This window comes from Phoenix dactylifera, chromosome 2, assembly GCF_009389715.1.
Source record: "Phoenix dactylifera cultivar Barhee BC4 chromosome 2, palm_55x_up_171113_PBpolish2nd_filt_p, whole genome shotgun sequence".
Classification (NCBI taxonomy): Eukaryota; Viridiplantae; Streptophyta; class Magnoliopsida; order Arecales; family Arecaceae; genus Phoenix; species Phoenix dactylifera.
In genome coordinates, this window is record NC_052393.1 from 16,192,762 (window position 1) to 16,207,450 (window position 14,689).

Sequence of the window (14,689 nt, forward strand, 5' to 3'; positions counted from 1 at the left end):
GATATCTACCATCTTGTGGGGGAGCTGGACTCCTTACGAGTCACGCATGTCTTTCAGAAGTCGAATAGTATGGCAGACTGGATCGCCTCATTTGCAGCATACTATTTTAGGGCCGTCCTATAGAAAGGTTTGGGGTAAATATCGATGGCACTAGAGCGTATTTTGCTTTGTGATTATTCTAAGTGTATTCACGGCTAATATAGTCCGGTCTACCAAAAAAAAAAAAAAAAAGTGTGGCCAGCCTGTCCTGCATTCATGAGGCATCAGCCAGCACAATGCATGTGCATCCATACGTGGAGAGTAGGCCAAAAGGCCCAAATATCCAATTAGAGCCCATCAGTTGGGAAGTATCAAATGCAATTTGTCTTGCATTAATTTTTCCTGTACGGGACTAGAATTTATTGAAGTAGATGAGAAATAAAGGTTTACATGGTCGAACTTTTCCAACTAAAAAAATCAGAAAAATATTAAATAATTAAATATTATCTAGCATTCCCCAATAAAAGTTCAAATATTAAAGTTGTAAAACCAATAAATATTACCTTTTCCAAGCAACCATACTGGCAATAAGTGAGGTGTCACTTGAAGTCTTGAACTTAAATCTCACTTAATACTGATTGTATCATTGACGAAGCTATCATGGGCTAGGCCTTCAACTAAGCTTGCATTCAGATTTTAACAACTCACTTTTACATTACAAATTAAAAGGGTCTCAAAGCATATTAGCACTATTATGTCCTTGCACTGGTACCTTGATTTTCTTGAGAGGTGATAGGTTTGCCCAGACCAATAGTTACGATCTTCACAACCATTTCTACATAAGAAAGTCCTATAGGGATACTTGTGGCCTAATATTTCGTAGACAATCTGCTTTCAAACCATTAGGAGTGCAAGGCAATTATAGAAAACTATGCTCACTAAAATGAGCATTAATCAATACAGGCGAATACATACGCTTGATATACTCATATGCACAAAATAGTGCTCTAACTGGACCATTGAACTAACATCATTCCCACCACATTGAATTTTTTTTACTGGATCTTCAATCATAGTGGTCAAGTATTCACTCTCAATGACCACATAATATATTTAGGCCCCGTTTGGCAGAGCTTTTGAAGAGACGGAAAACACTTTCTGATCCTCTCACTTTAGATGGAATAGGGGTGTTTGGTAAAAAAATCGGAAAGTTATTTTAGCTTTACTAGAAAGCTAAAATAGCTTTTTGGAAGATGATCTATTTTAGAGCTTCTCCAGAAAAGTACTTTTAGGCTCTGTCAGAAAACTGTTTTTGAGTTATAAATTATTTTTAAGACAAAATACCTATGATAAAATATAATAATTACAAAAAATGATAATATTAATATGTAATGATAATAATTATAATATTTATACCTTACTATTGCATTATACTATAGTTATAATATTATATTACATTATATCATAATACATTGATATATTATATTATATAATATCAAATTATGTTATATTATTATGCTATAGTATACAATATTATATTACTATATTATAATAATATTATATTGCATTACAATAATATTATAATATATTATATATTTTTGTATTAATATATATTATATTTTATTATGCTCTATTGTATAATACTATGCAACATCCTTTATGGTTATTTTGTCATACCAAAAATATTTTCTCAGTTTGTTTTCCAAATATATATTAAAATCTCACAGCACTTTAGAAATGTAGTTACCAAATAACAAATAATTTTTTATAAAAGCTCTATTTCTGAAAACTCTACTGCCAATAACTCTGCCAAACGGGGCCTTAAGCCCTATCTCTCCTCGATGATTCTAAAACTCTTCTCTTTGTATATGGACCTTTGCTCAACTAATCTATCAAGCTCTTTTGTGACCCAACAAATTCTAGTGATATCGCATAATATTTTTTCAGATATCTAACAAACTTATTTCTCAAACAGATATGGCGGTTTGTCTTTTGATTTCAATTTTTTTCTATTTATCAATTTAATTGCTGCTTTACTATCATAATGGATGGATAAAGGATGAATTTAGAAATGAAAGGAGGTTCTCACTCAACTTAGTTCTAATCCTAGGGGGAATGCAAACCTAAACTATCTTATAAAGCTTGATATCAAAAGCATTTAAACCAGGTCATGCGGTCATGATGTTATCCAACAAAACATTCACCAATCAAATATGTTTCTATATTAAATTCCCGACTCTTGGCGTGGATTCTAAAGCATCGCATGCGGCACACCGTATTGTGGTTAGCCTTCATCACCGCCCACTAAATGATACCTCGATACGTGATATAACATCGGTCACGTGCGACCCACGTGGCAAACAGGAGCAGCAGATAAAAGGGCTCCTTTTATGTGGACTACCCGTCGCCGCTCCTCTCCCTCTTAAGCCTCAGCCGCCGCCCATAAAGAGGAGAGCGAAGAAGATGCCGGGCCCCGTCGTCCAAGGAGAAGAAGAGCAACTCATCTCCTCCCTCAAAGAGGAGGAGGAGGAGCAGCGGCAACAAGATGAAGAAGAAGAGCAGCAGCAGCGACAGCAGCTGGTCTTCCACCGCCACAACTCCTCTTCATTCTCATCGTCTCTTAGTCGCCGGAATCAAAACTAGCAAATGGATTGATTTCTTTTTTCCCCCTTTCCAGGACGATGCTCCCGTCATCGAAGACGTCAAGGAGGACGAAGACGACGACGACGACGATGACGACGACGATGACGAAGCCCAAGGTCCCCCCCCCCGCTTTCTTCTCCTCCTTCATATATCTTTGTTTCTTTATTGGCTCTATTCTGTATTTCTTCTGTCTTCTTTCCACGTAAAACCCTAGTATTTTGGACGCCTGCTATTCGTCGCTGAAGATTGCATAGCTTTTTTCCCCCTTCTCATAGGAAATGGTCATTTAGCCCCTTCAGATTGTCTTTCATTCAAAGTTATTTCACGTCAAATTGCTAAGTTCGTGTATAACTCTTTGGGGAGTCTTGAAGGGTATCAAGAAGAGGAAGAATGGAACGGACATTTGTTTCGGTTGGAACTTCAGTTATTATTAATCGTGCTATATCAAATTTACATGTTGTTTGTGCATACAAACCCAAGGAGGTGATGGATTCACATTGTACGGAATTGATAGGGAAAAGACGCGCGCTTCTTTTCATTCAACCAGCTAGTTCTTTGATAGCCCTCTTATAGCCACTTAGCATCGCCTCGAGATAAATTAGCGACACCATCACTTATTTTTTTTAATTATCTCCTCTGATTTGTTACATATGTATATTGAGTTATTATAATTTATTACCTGTGAAGCATGAGTAATTACATTGTGTATGCACATAAATATGCTTCTGTTTTTTGTGGGATTTGAGTATGCTGTTAGCACGCCACCTAATTTATATAGATAGAAATGCCTATAAAAGAAATGACAACAAATACTTGAATTCCTGTTATTGCTCTTGAGGCATGAAGCCTTACAAAAACACTTCAACTGCTATCTAATAAGGATCCATTTGGTGAAGGATCAAGTACAAGGTCTCGTAACTTGATAAAGGAGAGTGCCTCAGAAGGTTTAATTTTTAAACAGCTCAATCCAGCGTTGAAAGCTAAGAGGCAATCTATTACACCTCTCATGCCTCATGTTGGAAACTTCTACAGAACCTTTTTGTAAGGGCATTCAGAAAACTCTTAGTGGACGAATTTTCATTTCCATCACAAACCCTCAATGCTTAATAAATACCAATCCTTGTTAGGATTTGGATTTTAGCGTTGCATGAGTTTTAATATTTTGGCCTCTTGTCTCATTTTTGTTCATCTTCGTTGATGTAAACTGTCATCTTGTCAGCATGGGTTGTTGTCATTGGTTATTCTTGCTCTATGGTGTGCAAGATTTCCCAAGTTTACTCTCCATGCTCTCTTTCTCACATTCTATTGATTGCAAATTGCAGCTGGACTCCTGGATTTTGTATGTGAGATCTTCTCTATACAGGATTATAATGGAAACCATGGCTTGGAAACTTAATTTCAATTTTGTTTTCTTCTAGACCAAATAACTTCCTGTTTTTAACAGTTTTAGAAGAAACAAAAAAAGGGAAAGGAAAAAAAAAGGACTAGTAAGCATAAGTTGTAGAAGAAGAAACAAAAAAGGGAAAGAAAGACAAGGAAAAGCTGGTAACTATGACAGAGGTTTGTTCCTTGTTGATCGCATGCTGAACGTAAATGACTCCACATCTTTGCAGATATATGAACTAGTTTGCACCACAAAATGTGTGCTGTATGATTTGCAAACTTAAAGTGTCATCAAGTGCATCCCAGAAAATTTTTAAGGGGAATCATAAGGCTTTTTGGGAAGTAATCTTATTCACCACACAACTGGAATGAGAGATCATTTTAGATGCTTAGGGCTGGCCATTAATTTTGGAAGATGTCTTTAGTGATGTTGAATAACTTAGTTCTTGTTTTGGCACAAGTTTAAGACTTTTGAAGTCAATACCATCAGTTGCATACTCCTCCTAGACTCAATGAGTATGTTTATGTAGTAGCCCTTGCATGGACAATTCGGGAATTTCAATTTCATCGCCTCCTTTCCTGTTGGTCCTTTAAATGCCTTCAAACATATTTACTTAGGCTGCTCGAATTCTGTTTGGTGCTGTCTTAGTGACAAGGAATAAGAAAACATGTCAATGGTCTGCGGCTGAAGTTCAGAATTTGAACTCACACAAATAACTTGATCGGATATGGCTTGATGAAAAAAGTGGCTGGAAATGGGGAATTGGTTTCATCTTTTGAAATGACTTGCTTGTGATCCTCAATCTCACCTTATTAATTCACCAAAAGTGCATCTCAACCTACTGTTCAAATTTTATGTAATATTTCCAATTGCATGTTCAAATAGTAGCCTCCCGTGGTAGTTTGCCAGCTGTTATGCTCGGCAGTTTCCTTCTTTGCCTTGTGTGCTGTGACCATCGGAAGAATGATGAGCTTGAGTATCAGTGTTCTACTATTATTTAAGGTATGTTAATCAATTACCTTCTGTTCAAGTTCAGCTTGCAGAATTCTTCTGTCAATCATCTTTACCAGACAAGATACTAGCAATTCTTTGCCTATAAAGAAGACGTGTTTTGTGACTGAAAGTCCATAATATGATCTGATTAGTAATAATCCACATGGATGCATTGTGTGATATATTTTTCTTGCTTTTCTCTGGAAGTAATCTTTTCCTTTGATCTCCACACAGGTGAACAAGGAGTAGGTGCAAATGACAGCTCCAAGCAGAGCAGGAGCGAGAAAAAGAGCCGCAAGGCAATGCTGAAGCTTGGGATGAAACCTATTACAGGTGTCAGCAGGGTTACCATTAAGAGAACCAAAAATGTAAGTAAATATCAATTCCTTCCAGAGTCTAATAAAATTTAAAACGGTTGGTGCTATAAACAACATACACATGTTCACATTCACAGGCATCAACAAACATTTATATGTATGAATGCATGCATGACGACTTGTAACAAATTAAGATTCAGTAATAAAATGGATGAGAAGCTTGTAGCATCCGATCAAATCTGCCTATTTTTGGACATAGGGTGAAGAGTTCACACATGAACCATCAAACTGGCCGTAAGGAACCTCTAAGTGGTGAGGAAATTTTTAATATGCATTTGAATTGATGCTCCTTTGGGTCACTTCAAAGCTGATATTATGTTACACAATTTAGTGAAACACTGCCACATATTTTCCATCAGTGCTACTGGGAGGATAAAACTTACATATTGTCAAAAACTCTACAAAGTAGTGTGAGAACATTGGATTGGAATTTTTTGGTTTATTCCATAAAATGGGAATATGATGTTAATCATGTGGGAGTTATGTAAAGAATTACATTGAGGCAACATAAAAGAATTGTCATAAGCAAATGGTAAATACCTCAAAATTATCATTTTAATAGGAGGTACCACATGACTATCATGAGAAAAGGCATATTTTCAATGGCATGCCCCTTTAGACATATTGTCATTTGTATCCAACCGCAATCTCTTATGTTTTGCTCGTCTACCTTAGATCTTGTTCATCATATCGAAACCTGATGTCTTCAAGAGCCCAAATTCTGAGACGTATGTCATGTTCGGTGAGGCAAAAATAGAGGACTTAAGCTCCCAGCTACAAACACAAGCTGCCCAGCAGTTCAGGATGCCGGACCTCAGCAGTGTTATGGCCAAGCCAGATGCATCCGCTGCTGCTGCACCAGCTGATGAGGATGAGGAGGAAATAGATGAGACTGGAGTGGAGCCTCGTGACATTGATCTTGTTATGACACAGGCTGGCGTGTCTAGAGGGAAGGCTGTTAAGGCTCTCAAGACCCACAATGGAGATATTGTCAGTGCCATCATGGAGCTCACTGCCTAACTGGCGCTACCTGTTTAGGTTCATTTCTGGTTGATGTCTTGTTGAAGTTTGCCGCATTTCCATCAGCAATGTGTTGGATACTTTTGCGAAGCATAAAATTAGTTGGTTTTGAAGCGAGATTTTTCAAGTTGTCTTAAATTTGCGCCCCATCAGGGCCTATGAAAACACTCCCATTGTGGCATTCTTTTCGACTTACATCATAATCTTTTCTGCTGCTAATCATGCTTTTGGATGTTTCTTGATGGGGTTTGGACTTCTGGAACAGACTCTGGCGTGCACTTCACTACCTGAAGTCTCCATTTGAACACTGGCAGCTAAGATTCGACCTCACGGGAATGAATCTAGGGCGATGCTGGGACCCTTGGGTTGGATTTTTTTGATCGTTAACATTTGCAGCCTTAGATCATACTGGAGCAGCTCCATCATCAGCTCGTGACATGCTCCTGCAAATTAACCCACTAGTCTGACTTGTACGAGCACGTTCAACTTAGCTGACATATAACAAAATCTACCCTGCAAATGTCATTCTGCCAACCCATAGGTCTCTACTTCGACATCATTTCAGGTTAGGTTACATATTAGACCTCACAAAATTAAAGAGGACTACAGGACCACTTGAGGTTTGTTTTATCTTTGAGCCATTGCACACTGTTGCTGTTCATACACCATCAGTGCTTTTCTGTGTGGAGAGAGAGAGAGAGCAACTTCAGCCAAGCATGTAACTGGCTCATTGCAAGTCCAGATTTAGCGATTTATTTGTTCAATTGATTTTAGATTTGGATCTCCAGAATAGAAGGATAGAAGGACTATCTACAAGCCTTGGTCTGTGTCATGTTCCTTCCGTTGGCCCTGAAGAGATGCAACACCTTGCACTCCTTAAGGCGTAAACTAACCTGTTTCTTAATCCTTCACTAAAATAAGAAGTGGGGTAAGGCCATGTGGGAAGAGAACTGATTAACGCATGAATCTTTGCTTGGTAAGTGGAACGAGAATAAAGAGGTTATGTCAGGTTGTAGATGGGAGGAGGCAGGAAAAAAGGGGATAAGGGTTTGGGAATGATGCTTCTTGTCTGCAAGTTGTGCATATGAGGTCCCCATGTTACACATTAAAATAAATAGACACTACGGAACAAATCTTAGAACTTCTTACTATGTCAGCAATATGAACCATGACCCTACAATGGAAAGGAGAGAAAACTATAAATAAACAGACAGCACAAGCATATAGTAGATAATAAGAAAGATGGTGCAAGGGAGGAATTAAAAAGAAAATCAGTTCTCATGTACTTCTGGGTTCTGGATAATTTTATCTTCGGGAAAAGATAAAATCCATATCTTTTGAAGACAAACAAACGACAAGATGGCAACTAAAACTATCTGTCGTCACTGAAAGGATACAACTTAATATACATATAGAAATATAGCATCTATTCATCTAGGCATGTCGTTTAGACTCTCAAGATGATGAAGTCAATACACATTTCACTTAAAATAAAATTTCTTTAACAGGTACCTTCATCCTATGATATCCTCAAAATGGTACCAGACCGCATCTTGTCACCTGAAGGGAGATGTATAGAGTCTGGAGACATCGATATCATCTGAAGTAGGCTTGAATTTGAGAATGTCTCTTCCAATATAGGCTCTGTCCCACTACTGCTGCCCACATTTTCTTTAACAATGCATAAAAGTTCCTGCATCACTCCAACCATACAAGGCCCACCACCTTCCTTACTTGATAAGCATTGAACAGCAAGGCCTGCAACCCTTTCTATTTGTTCACGTTGGATTTGTGATTGCTCACTAAATCCAATGCATGGATCCACAATCTCATGGAACTTTTTTTCATTTATCTTTGGCAAGACCTGCTCTGAAAGATCACCATGCTTTGAACCCGTGATTAGTTCCAACAAAAGGAGACCAAAGTTGAAGACAACATCTGAATCATGACTGGCCACATATGAGCAGGAACCATTTCCCAGTCCAGGGTTCAGGAAATTAAAACCAACGATTTTAGCAGAGTAATCAATATCTAAAAAGATCTCACTGGATTTGAGGTCTTGAAGGTAGATGGGAGTAGAAATCTCATGCTGCAAATATACAAGAGCACATGCAACTTCAGCAGCAATATTAAGTCTAAAATACCAGCTAAGACAATTGCCTCTTTCTCGCTGCAAATGTTCATCAAGTGCCCCATTTGAGAAATACTCATGAACAAGAAGTAGTGTGCTGTTCGAATCAAAACAAAATCCAATAATTCGGGCAATATTTCTGTGAGAAATTTGAGACAAAAGCTCTACTCTCTCCAATATCTCCCTGAGGTATTGTTGGGTCTCACATTTTACCTTTTGTACTGCCACAAGAGATCCATCATTAAGCACTCCGGTATGGACTGTTCCGTCAACATGAACAAACTTCTGATTTTCTTCAAATCCCTTTGTGGCTTCTTTCAGCTCTTGATATGTAAATTGTCGTGTGTTGCATGCCTTTCCAAGGATCTTTGGGAGACAGAACAGGTCAAGATCCCACATGTTTGCCTTGATGGGCTGTCTCAAGATAAAACATAATGCAATTGTGGCAGCTAGAAAGAAAGCGGAAACAAGCACGCCTGTTTGGAAGAGTAATGAAGTCATCCATCAATGAGTTATATCAAATAAAGAAAAAATTACAATAAAAAGTATAATTTCATTTTCAGGTTTCTCAAGGGAGGCTGATTAAGCAACTGATTCTGTAACCAAACCAAATTAGAATGCTGCCAGATAGATTTGGAGGAAGAAAACAATAAGCAACAATTGTAGAAAAAAAAACAGCATTAAGCCAACAATATAAAAAACAGAATGCGATTATTGCTGCTAGAAAGAATGCAAAAACCTGTTTGAAGTGTCATTAAATTGTCCCATATCAAATATATACACACACACACACACACACACACACACACACACACACACATCTAAATCTTTCTGACAGTAGAACAAGGCAATATATGTGAATTTCCAGCAAATGGCTCGTCATTAAGGTTGCAAATTAGTTACAAACTGGAACACAAACGGAAATAGCAGGAATTGTCGTGATTACAAGCTGGATAGTGACAAAATTCGAGAATATATATACCAAAATTAAGATGGATGAAAGATTGCATACCAGTTAGAATGGCAACTCGCTTTCTGCAAAACTTTCCCTTACAGCAATCTTTGCCATTATTTGGTTGTCCATCATTGCTACAAGCTGTGCAAAACAAGATTCAAGCTACCATGCATAACATGAAGACTATGCATTAAACAAATATTTTCTTTAAATTTTTGCTAAATGTATTTTGTCAAAACATGTATTCATCATAAAATAAATTAAAATTGAGTTTCATGTGATTGTTATGGATGTGTGATCAAGAGTCTAAGCATGTAACTAAATAGATATCCAAATATAAGATTTCTTTGGTGAAATCATTATACCTGCTTGACACTTTCATGACTTGCATCAAACAAGCAATTCCACTAAAGGAGCATGGTTTCTTTCACCAAAACTAAAAAGTAGGTTTTGGCCAAACCTACCTTATTTTTGGTCTGTTTGGATATTCCTATAGGATTGACAGAAAATCCTGCAGATTTATGGATTAGGCCACTCGTTTAAGCATGGCTCTATCAACCTAACACCTCCTAGCCCAAATTCTGTAGAAAGAAAAATTCCTTCCTACAACCTAAAAGCTGGATTTGGATAGGCCCTTAGAAGGTGTGAGCTAGATAGGCCAACATGCTCGATTCCTGCAGAATTTTCAACCCAATTCTATAAGACTATCCAAACATATCCTTAAGGTATTTTCTTCTTTTCTATCAGTTAAAGAAGTGGAATATTGATTGTGATTGATAGATCACACCTTCTGGAAGAATTTTTTGCAAAATTGAACTCAATGTGAAGATTTAAAAGCATTCAGTCATTGTTTTTGAAAAAAAAAATGTAAAGCTAAGTTAGTGTGAATGCAATTCTATATTTCATAAAAATCATAAACTTCTGATTGTATTTTAAGTATTATTTTATAAATTTAAATAATTTTAACATCAAATTTCATTTTATTATTATTCCTACATTTTTCTCACAAATAAGAAAGGAGCTTTGATAATTGTAAAGCATATCCTTCACTTCCGTCCTGTGCTAATTCTATTATGCACATTTTCATCACTTTTCCAATCTTCACTGTTGGATAGCAGATAGCAAAATCTACATTATGGTCTTAATTCTTGCAGCATGGCCTTGATGAGCGTAAGACAGCATCATTTTGGTCATCATAAAAGCATTTATCTCTAATACATGGAAAAATCATATGACTAGAATCTAGATATGTGGATGACTGGATAAGTATGCCACTTTAGGCACCTAGGTTCTAAGCTATAACCTATTTCCCATGCATCTCTCAGCTGTCAATTCTGACTGGTCTGAGTAGGCAAGTTATGACCTACTTTCCATGCATCTCCTAGCTATCAATTCTACTAGTTTGAGTAGGCCTTGTACATGTTCCTCGATTTCCAAATCAACACCATATATTTTGCTTGTAGTTCTACTGGTCCATATACCCTTACCCTGCTAAGTTTGTTGCCACAATTCCGTTTCACCATCTAACCATGACAATATCATATAACCTAACAATCATATCTGCTACCAAAATACACTATTTCTTGGAAATCAGGTTTCCTCCAAAGAAAACAAGAGTCATTGAATGTCTCTGAAAATAAAATGATAGATAAATAATAACAAGAAGGCGTCATGCTTGAAAAGGTGTCAGATAATACATATATTCAATCTAAAATCAGAAAATTTGAAGTCATCACATTTAAAGAAAATTAACCAAGGCATATGATGCACTCAATCATAAAACCAAACACACGGACTTGAGCCTACCAAAAAAACAAAAAGATTTAATTCAAGTCAAGGAACATGTTTACGTTTTGTTCTAGATGAAACAGAGTAACTGGACTCTATCTCGTATTATGGATAGGCCTTAAAAAAGGGCTCCATTGCTATTCCCAAATTGGGAAAAGATCATATTTATTTTGTATGAGCAGAAACAAAAGGATGAATCAAAAGAGTTCTGCACCATGAACTTTGTACCGCACACATCATTTAGACAGACCTTGGAAAGTAACGTAAGCAAGAGTGAAGAATAGAATAAATTTAAACGAGAAAGCGAAATTCCGAAATAAAAAGAGATTGAATTTTACTTGTACTGTATTTGAAATGCATCCAGTCTATTCCTATCATTCAGCCCCTCTATACATTTTTTTAAAGTTTTCCTTAAAAAACTTTTTTTTGTTTGATATAAGAAGAGTTAGATCTGGTTATTCTTACATTTAAAGCATCCAATTCCTTCAGCAAACCCATCCCCGACGAAGCCGGCGCCGCAAGCACATCTCAGCCCATCCCGCACCGCCGTCGAATTAACCGCAACCGCCTCCTCCGAGCACACCTCCCCGCCGTTATACCCCCTCGGAACGGCCCACTCGAGCTCAATCCCCCTCTCGGCCACCGCATCCTCCCGGACGCGGACCGCACCACCCAGCTCGAGAACCCCCGGCAACCGTACTCGGCGAACACCGAGAACCCATCCCCCGGCTTCCACACACTGCCATCGGAGAGCGGGTAGCAGCAGCCGAAGTAGCTCCGCTTGCCGTCGCAACCCCCGACGACGCCGATCCTGTCGCAACCGGTCTTGCAGACGGAGGAGTCCTCGCAGGCGTAGAGGCGGAGGACGTTATCGGCGGTGACGGCGAAGAAGGGGCTGCGGTCGAAGACGAAGGAGGAGCGGTTGACGTTGGAGTACCAGGGGTCACATGAGGAGGTTGAGTTTGGGGAGTAGTCGAGTAGGAGGGACCCGGAGGGAAGGAAGTCGATGACGCGGAGGTCGGTGGAGCCCAGAGTGAGGAAGAGGGCCGACGGGGTGGAGTCATCAGAGCAGGAGAGGCGGAAGGAGTCGATGGCGGGGCCGCAGGAGGAGTTGAGGTGAAACGGGAAGGGGATGGGGAGGTGGCCGCACCTCTCGCCGCATTTGTTGGGGAAAAAGGCTTGGGGAAAGGCGAAAGGGAGTAAGGAAAAGAGGAGGAGGAAGGAACCAGGCATGGCGAGAGTGGTAAAGCAAGGCCATGGAGAGCGGGGAGGGAGGAACTTTTAGTAGAGAGGGGAGACCGGGATCCGTACAGGGAGGGGTCTTGGGAGGTGGTGACGGGAACGGGTTTCGGAGACGGGGACGGGGGAACGAGGCATGGGAGAGCGCGAGCGAGGCGGGGGCATGTCGGGGGATAGTTTTTTAAGTTTGAATCGCGGAGTACTAGTAACGGGACGAAAGTATGTATAGGTGATCTGCTTTCATGATGTTGACACGTGGATTTTTTAAAAAAAATCAGGGTATCACCTCAACTGGGTTGCCCGTGCCTTGGTCCAACTTACCAGTAACGCCGTAATCTCCGATCAAAGGACCTGCTTTCAAGCTATTATTTTATGCTCTAACCTTATAATCATATACAAAAAAAAAAGCCTCGCAGCACCGGGAGAATTTATTTGAGAATAAAATAATCTGTTATGGCAGTTGTATATGCCGGTATAATTGAGAATAAAAGATGTCAAAAAAGAAAGATAGCGATGTTGTATTAAATATGAGTCCAGATTCGTATATGAACCGAAACGTGGAGGGTCGGTTGTCCAACCGTAGTCTTCTTTTTATTTATTTATTTATTTATTTTTTTGAGTGAAGGTTGCCCAACCATGGCCGTTCATGGTTGGACCATGATTGAAAGAGTCTCACATGACCGCGGCTTCATGTACCGTGGAGGGCTCATTCAATCATCGCTGTCACGATAATCACGGAAGCTTGTGATTAAATAAGTGGTCGCTTTGTTTCATATGCGGATCGGAGAGGATTCGAACTGATAAAATATTTTGAATTTATTATAAACTACTAGAAACAATATTTTAATAGATGTGAGAATCAATCATGACCATTGATTTTTAGAAGTTATTGTGGGAATTTGGCAGATGAGAGGTAGCATTTTTTATCATAAGTTTAAGCCTTGCTGCTACCTTATGTCTTTCCCACACCGCCCTGCTCCGTGCCGGCATCCCAGAGAATGTGGCGATTGGCAAGGATCATCTCAACGCCGACGGCCCTGCAATGACGTTGTCGTTGGCCGTGCAGGAGTTAGCGCAGCAATCATGGGCTACAATCTTGTTGTGGATGGAGTCTAGGTTGAGGGAGCCTTCATGGCGAAGAGAGGAGGGAGATAGAGGAGCCTTCATGGCGAAGAGTGGAGGAGATATTGTTAAAAACACCACTTATCCTAAAAGCTTAAGCTGATAGGATGAAATAAATTTATTTATATATTTTATATTTTTTACACTCTCTCTCATATATGGGCCGGATTTTTTTTTAATGGATAAACCCAATATGTGAAATTTTTAATAATAGAATTAAAAAGTGCGGAGATAGGGTTCGGAATTAGGACCTCTGCTCTGATATCATGTTAAAATTGGAAAGAATGAAGGTTGAGAAAGGGAGAGAGTTCAGGAGAAGAATGGGATAGAGTCTGGGAAACAGAGTTGTATTTCGAAAGATGATATCTTGATCCATTTACAATACTCTGTTTAAATAGAACGAGAGCAACTCTACTAACTGATCTAACTGAAATAACTAACTACAATTTAACTAACTGAAAACTGTTACAACAGCTAATCTAACCGTTAATCTATAACTAATCTTCTTGTCCATATTAACAGAAATAGCAGAAATTTATTTGTGCTAGATCGGTTACTGTTTGTGCCAAGGTGCTTCAGCTTGCTGTTTTAACAGATATCGTCAACTGCCCGAGAGTCGGAGAGTGGTGGTGCTGTAGATCGAGGGTAGAGACGAACAAGGGGCAAGGGATCTAGCCATCGATCATTGAGCTGGATGTCGATCGGGAAGTTCCGATCACTTAAGAGTCAGCACCGACGATAGGCAGTCAAGGAGTTCATGTTAGTGACGAAAAGCGGGGATGCAAAACTCAGCCTTGACGACGATGTTAAGAGATAGACAGCGACATCATTCCCCGGCGTCTCCATTCTCCTGTTTTGTGTACCAGCAGCATCCTCTCGAGCCCCTCTCTCCACCCGATCCCGAGCTCCCTTCTCGGTGGCCTCGATGTCATTGAGGCCAAATCCACCGGTGGCAGTGCTCCTCGGCGGCCGCTCTCTCGGACCAAAGAACAAGCCGAAGTTGTTTATCATTATTACCGGGAAGAGCTTGAATGCCCTCCACTCCCACGTCCTTGAGA

General features: G+C 39.3%; 2 protein-coding genes across 2 annotated transcripts; one reads left to right on the forward strand and one right to left on the reverse strand.

Moving 5' to 3' along the window:
- The first annotated feature begins 2,371 nt into the window (after nucleotides 1–2,371).
- Nucleotides 2,372–6,615, forward strand: LOC103720377 (nascent polypeptide-associated complex subunit alpha-like protein 4). Its single transcript, XM_008810047.3, has 4 exons — nucleotides 2,372–2,559; nucleotides 2,657–2,738; nucleotides 5,234–5,367; nucleotides 6,052–6,615. The coding sequence occupies exons 1-4, from the start codon at nucleotides 2,443–2,445 to the stop codon at nucleotides 6,394–6,396; spliced, it is 678 nt and encodes a 225-aa protein (XP_008808269.1). The 5' UTR covers nucleotides 2,372–2,442; the 3' UTR covers nucleotides 6,397–6,615.
- A 1,040-nt stretch (nucleotides 6,616–7,655) lies between these two features.
- Nucleotides 7,656–12,663, reverse strand: LOC103720391 (probably inactive receptor-like protein kinase At2g46850). The gene is given in 4 exon segments (XM_008810072.4): nucleotides 7,656–9,003; nucleotides 9,540–9,623; nucleotides 11,736–11,910; nucleotides 11,913–12,663. Coding segments are annotated over 4 exon segments (1,938 nt in total). The 5' UTR covers nucleotides 12,504–12,663; the 3' UTR covers nucleotides 7,656–7,915.
- Between the last annotated feature and the right edge of the window lie 2,026 nt (nucleotides 12,664–14,689).

Coding starts and splice junctions, on each gene's coding strand:
- LOC103720377 (XM_008810047.3), top strand. CDS start 2,443: ATGCCGGGCCCCGTCGTCCAAGGAGAAGAAGAGCAACTCATCTCCTCC. Junction 2,560..2,656: donor AGCAGCAGCGACAGCAGCTG/GTCTTCCACCGC, acceptor CCCCCTTTCCAG/GACGATGCTCCCGTCATCGA. Junction 2,739..5,233: donor CGACGATGACGAAGCCCAAG/GTCCCCCCCCCC, acceptor ATCTCCACACAG/GTGAACAAGGAGTAGGTGCA.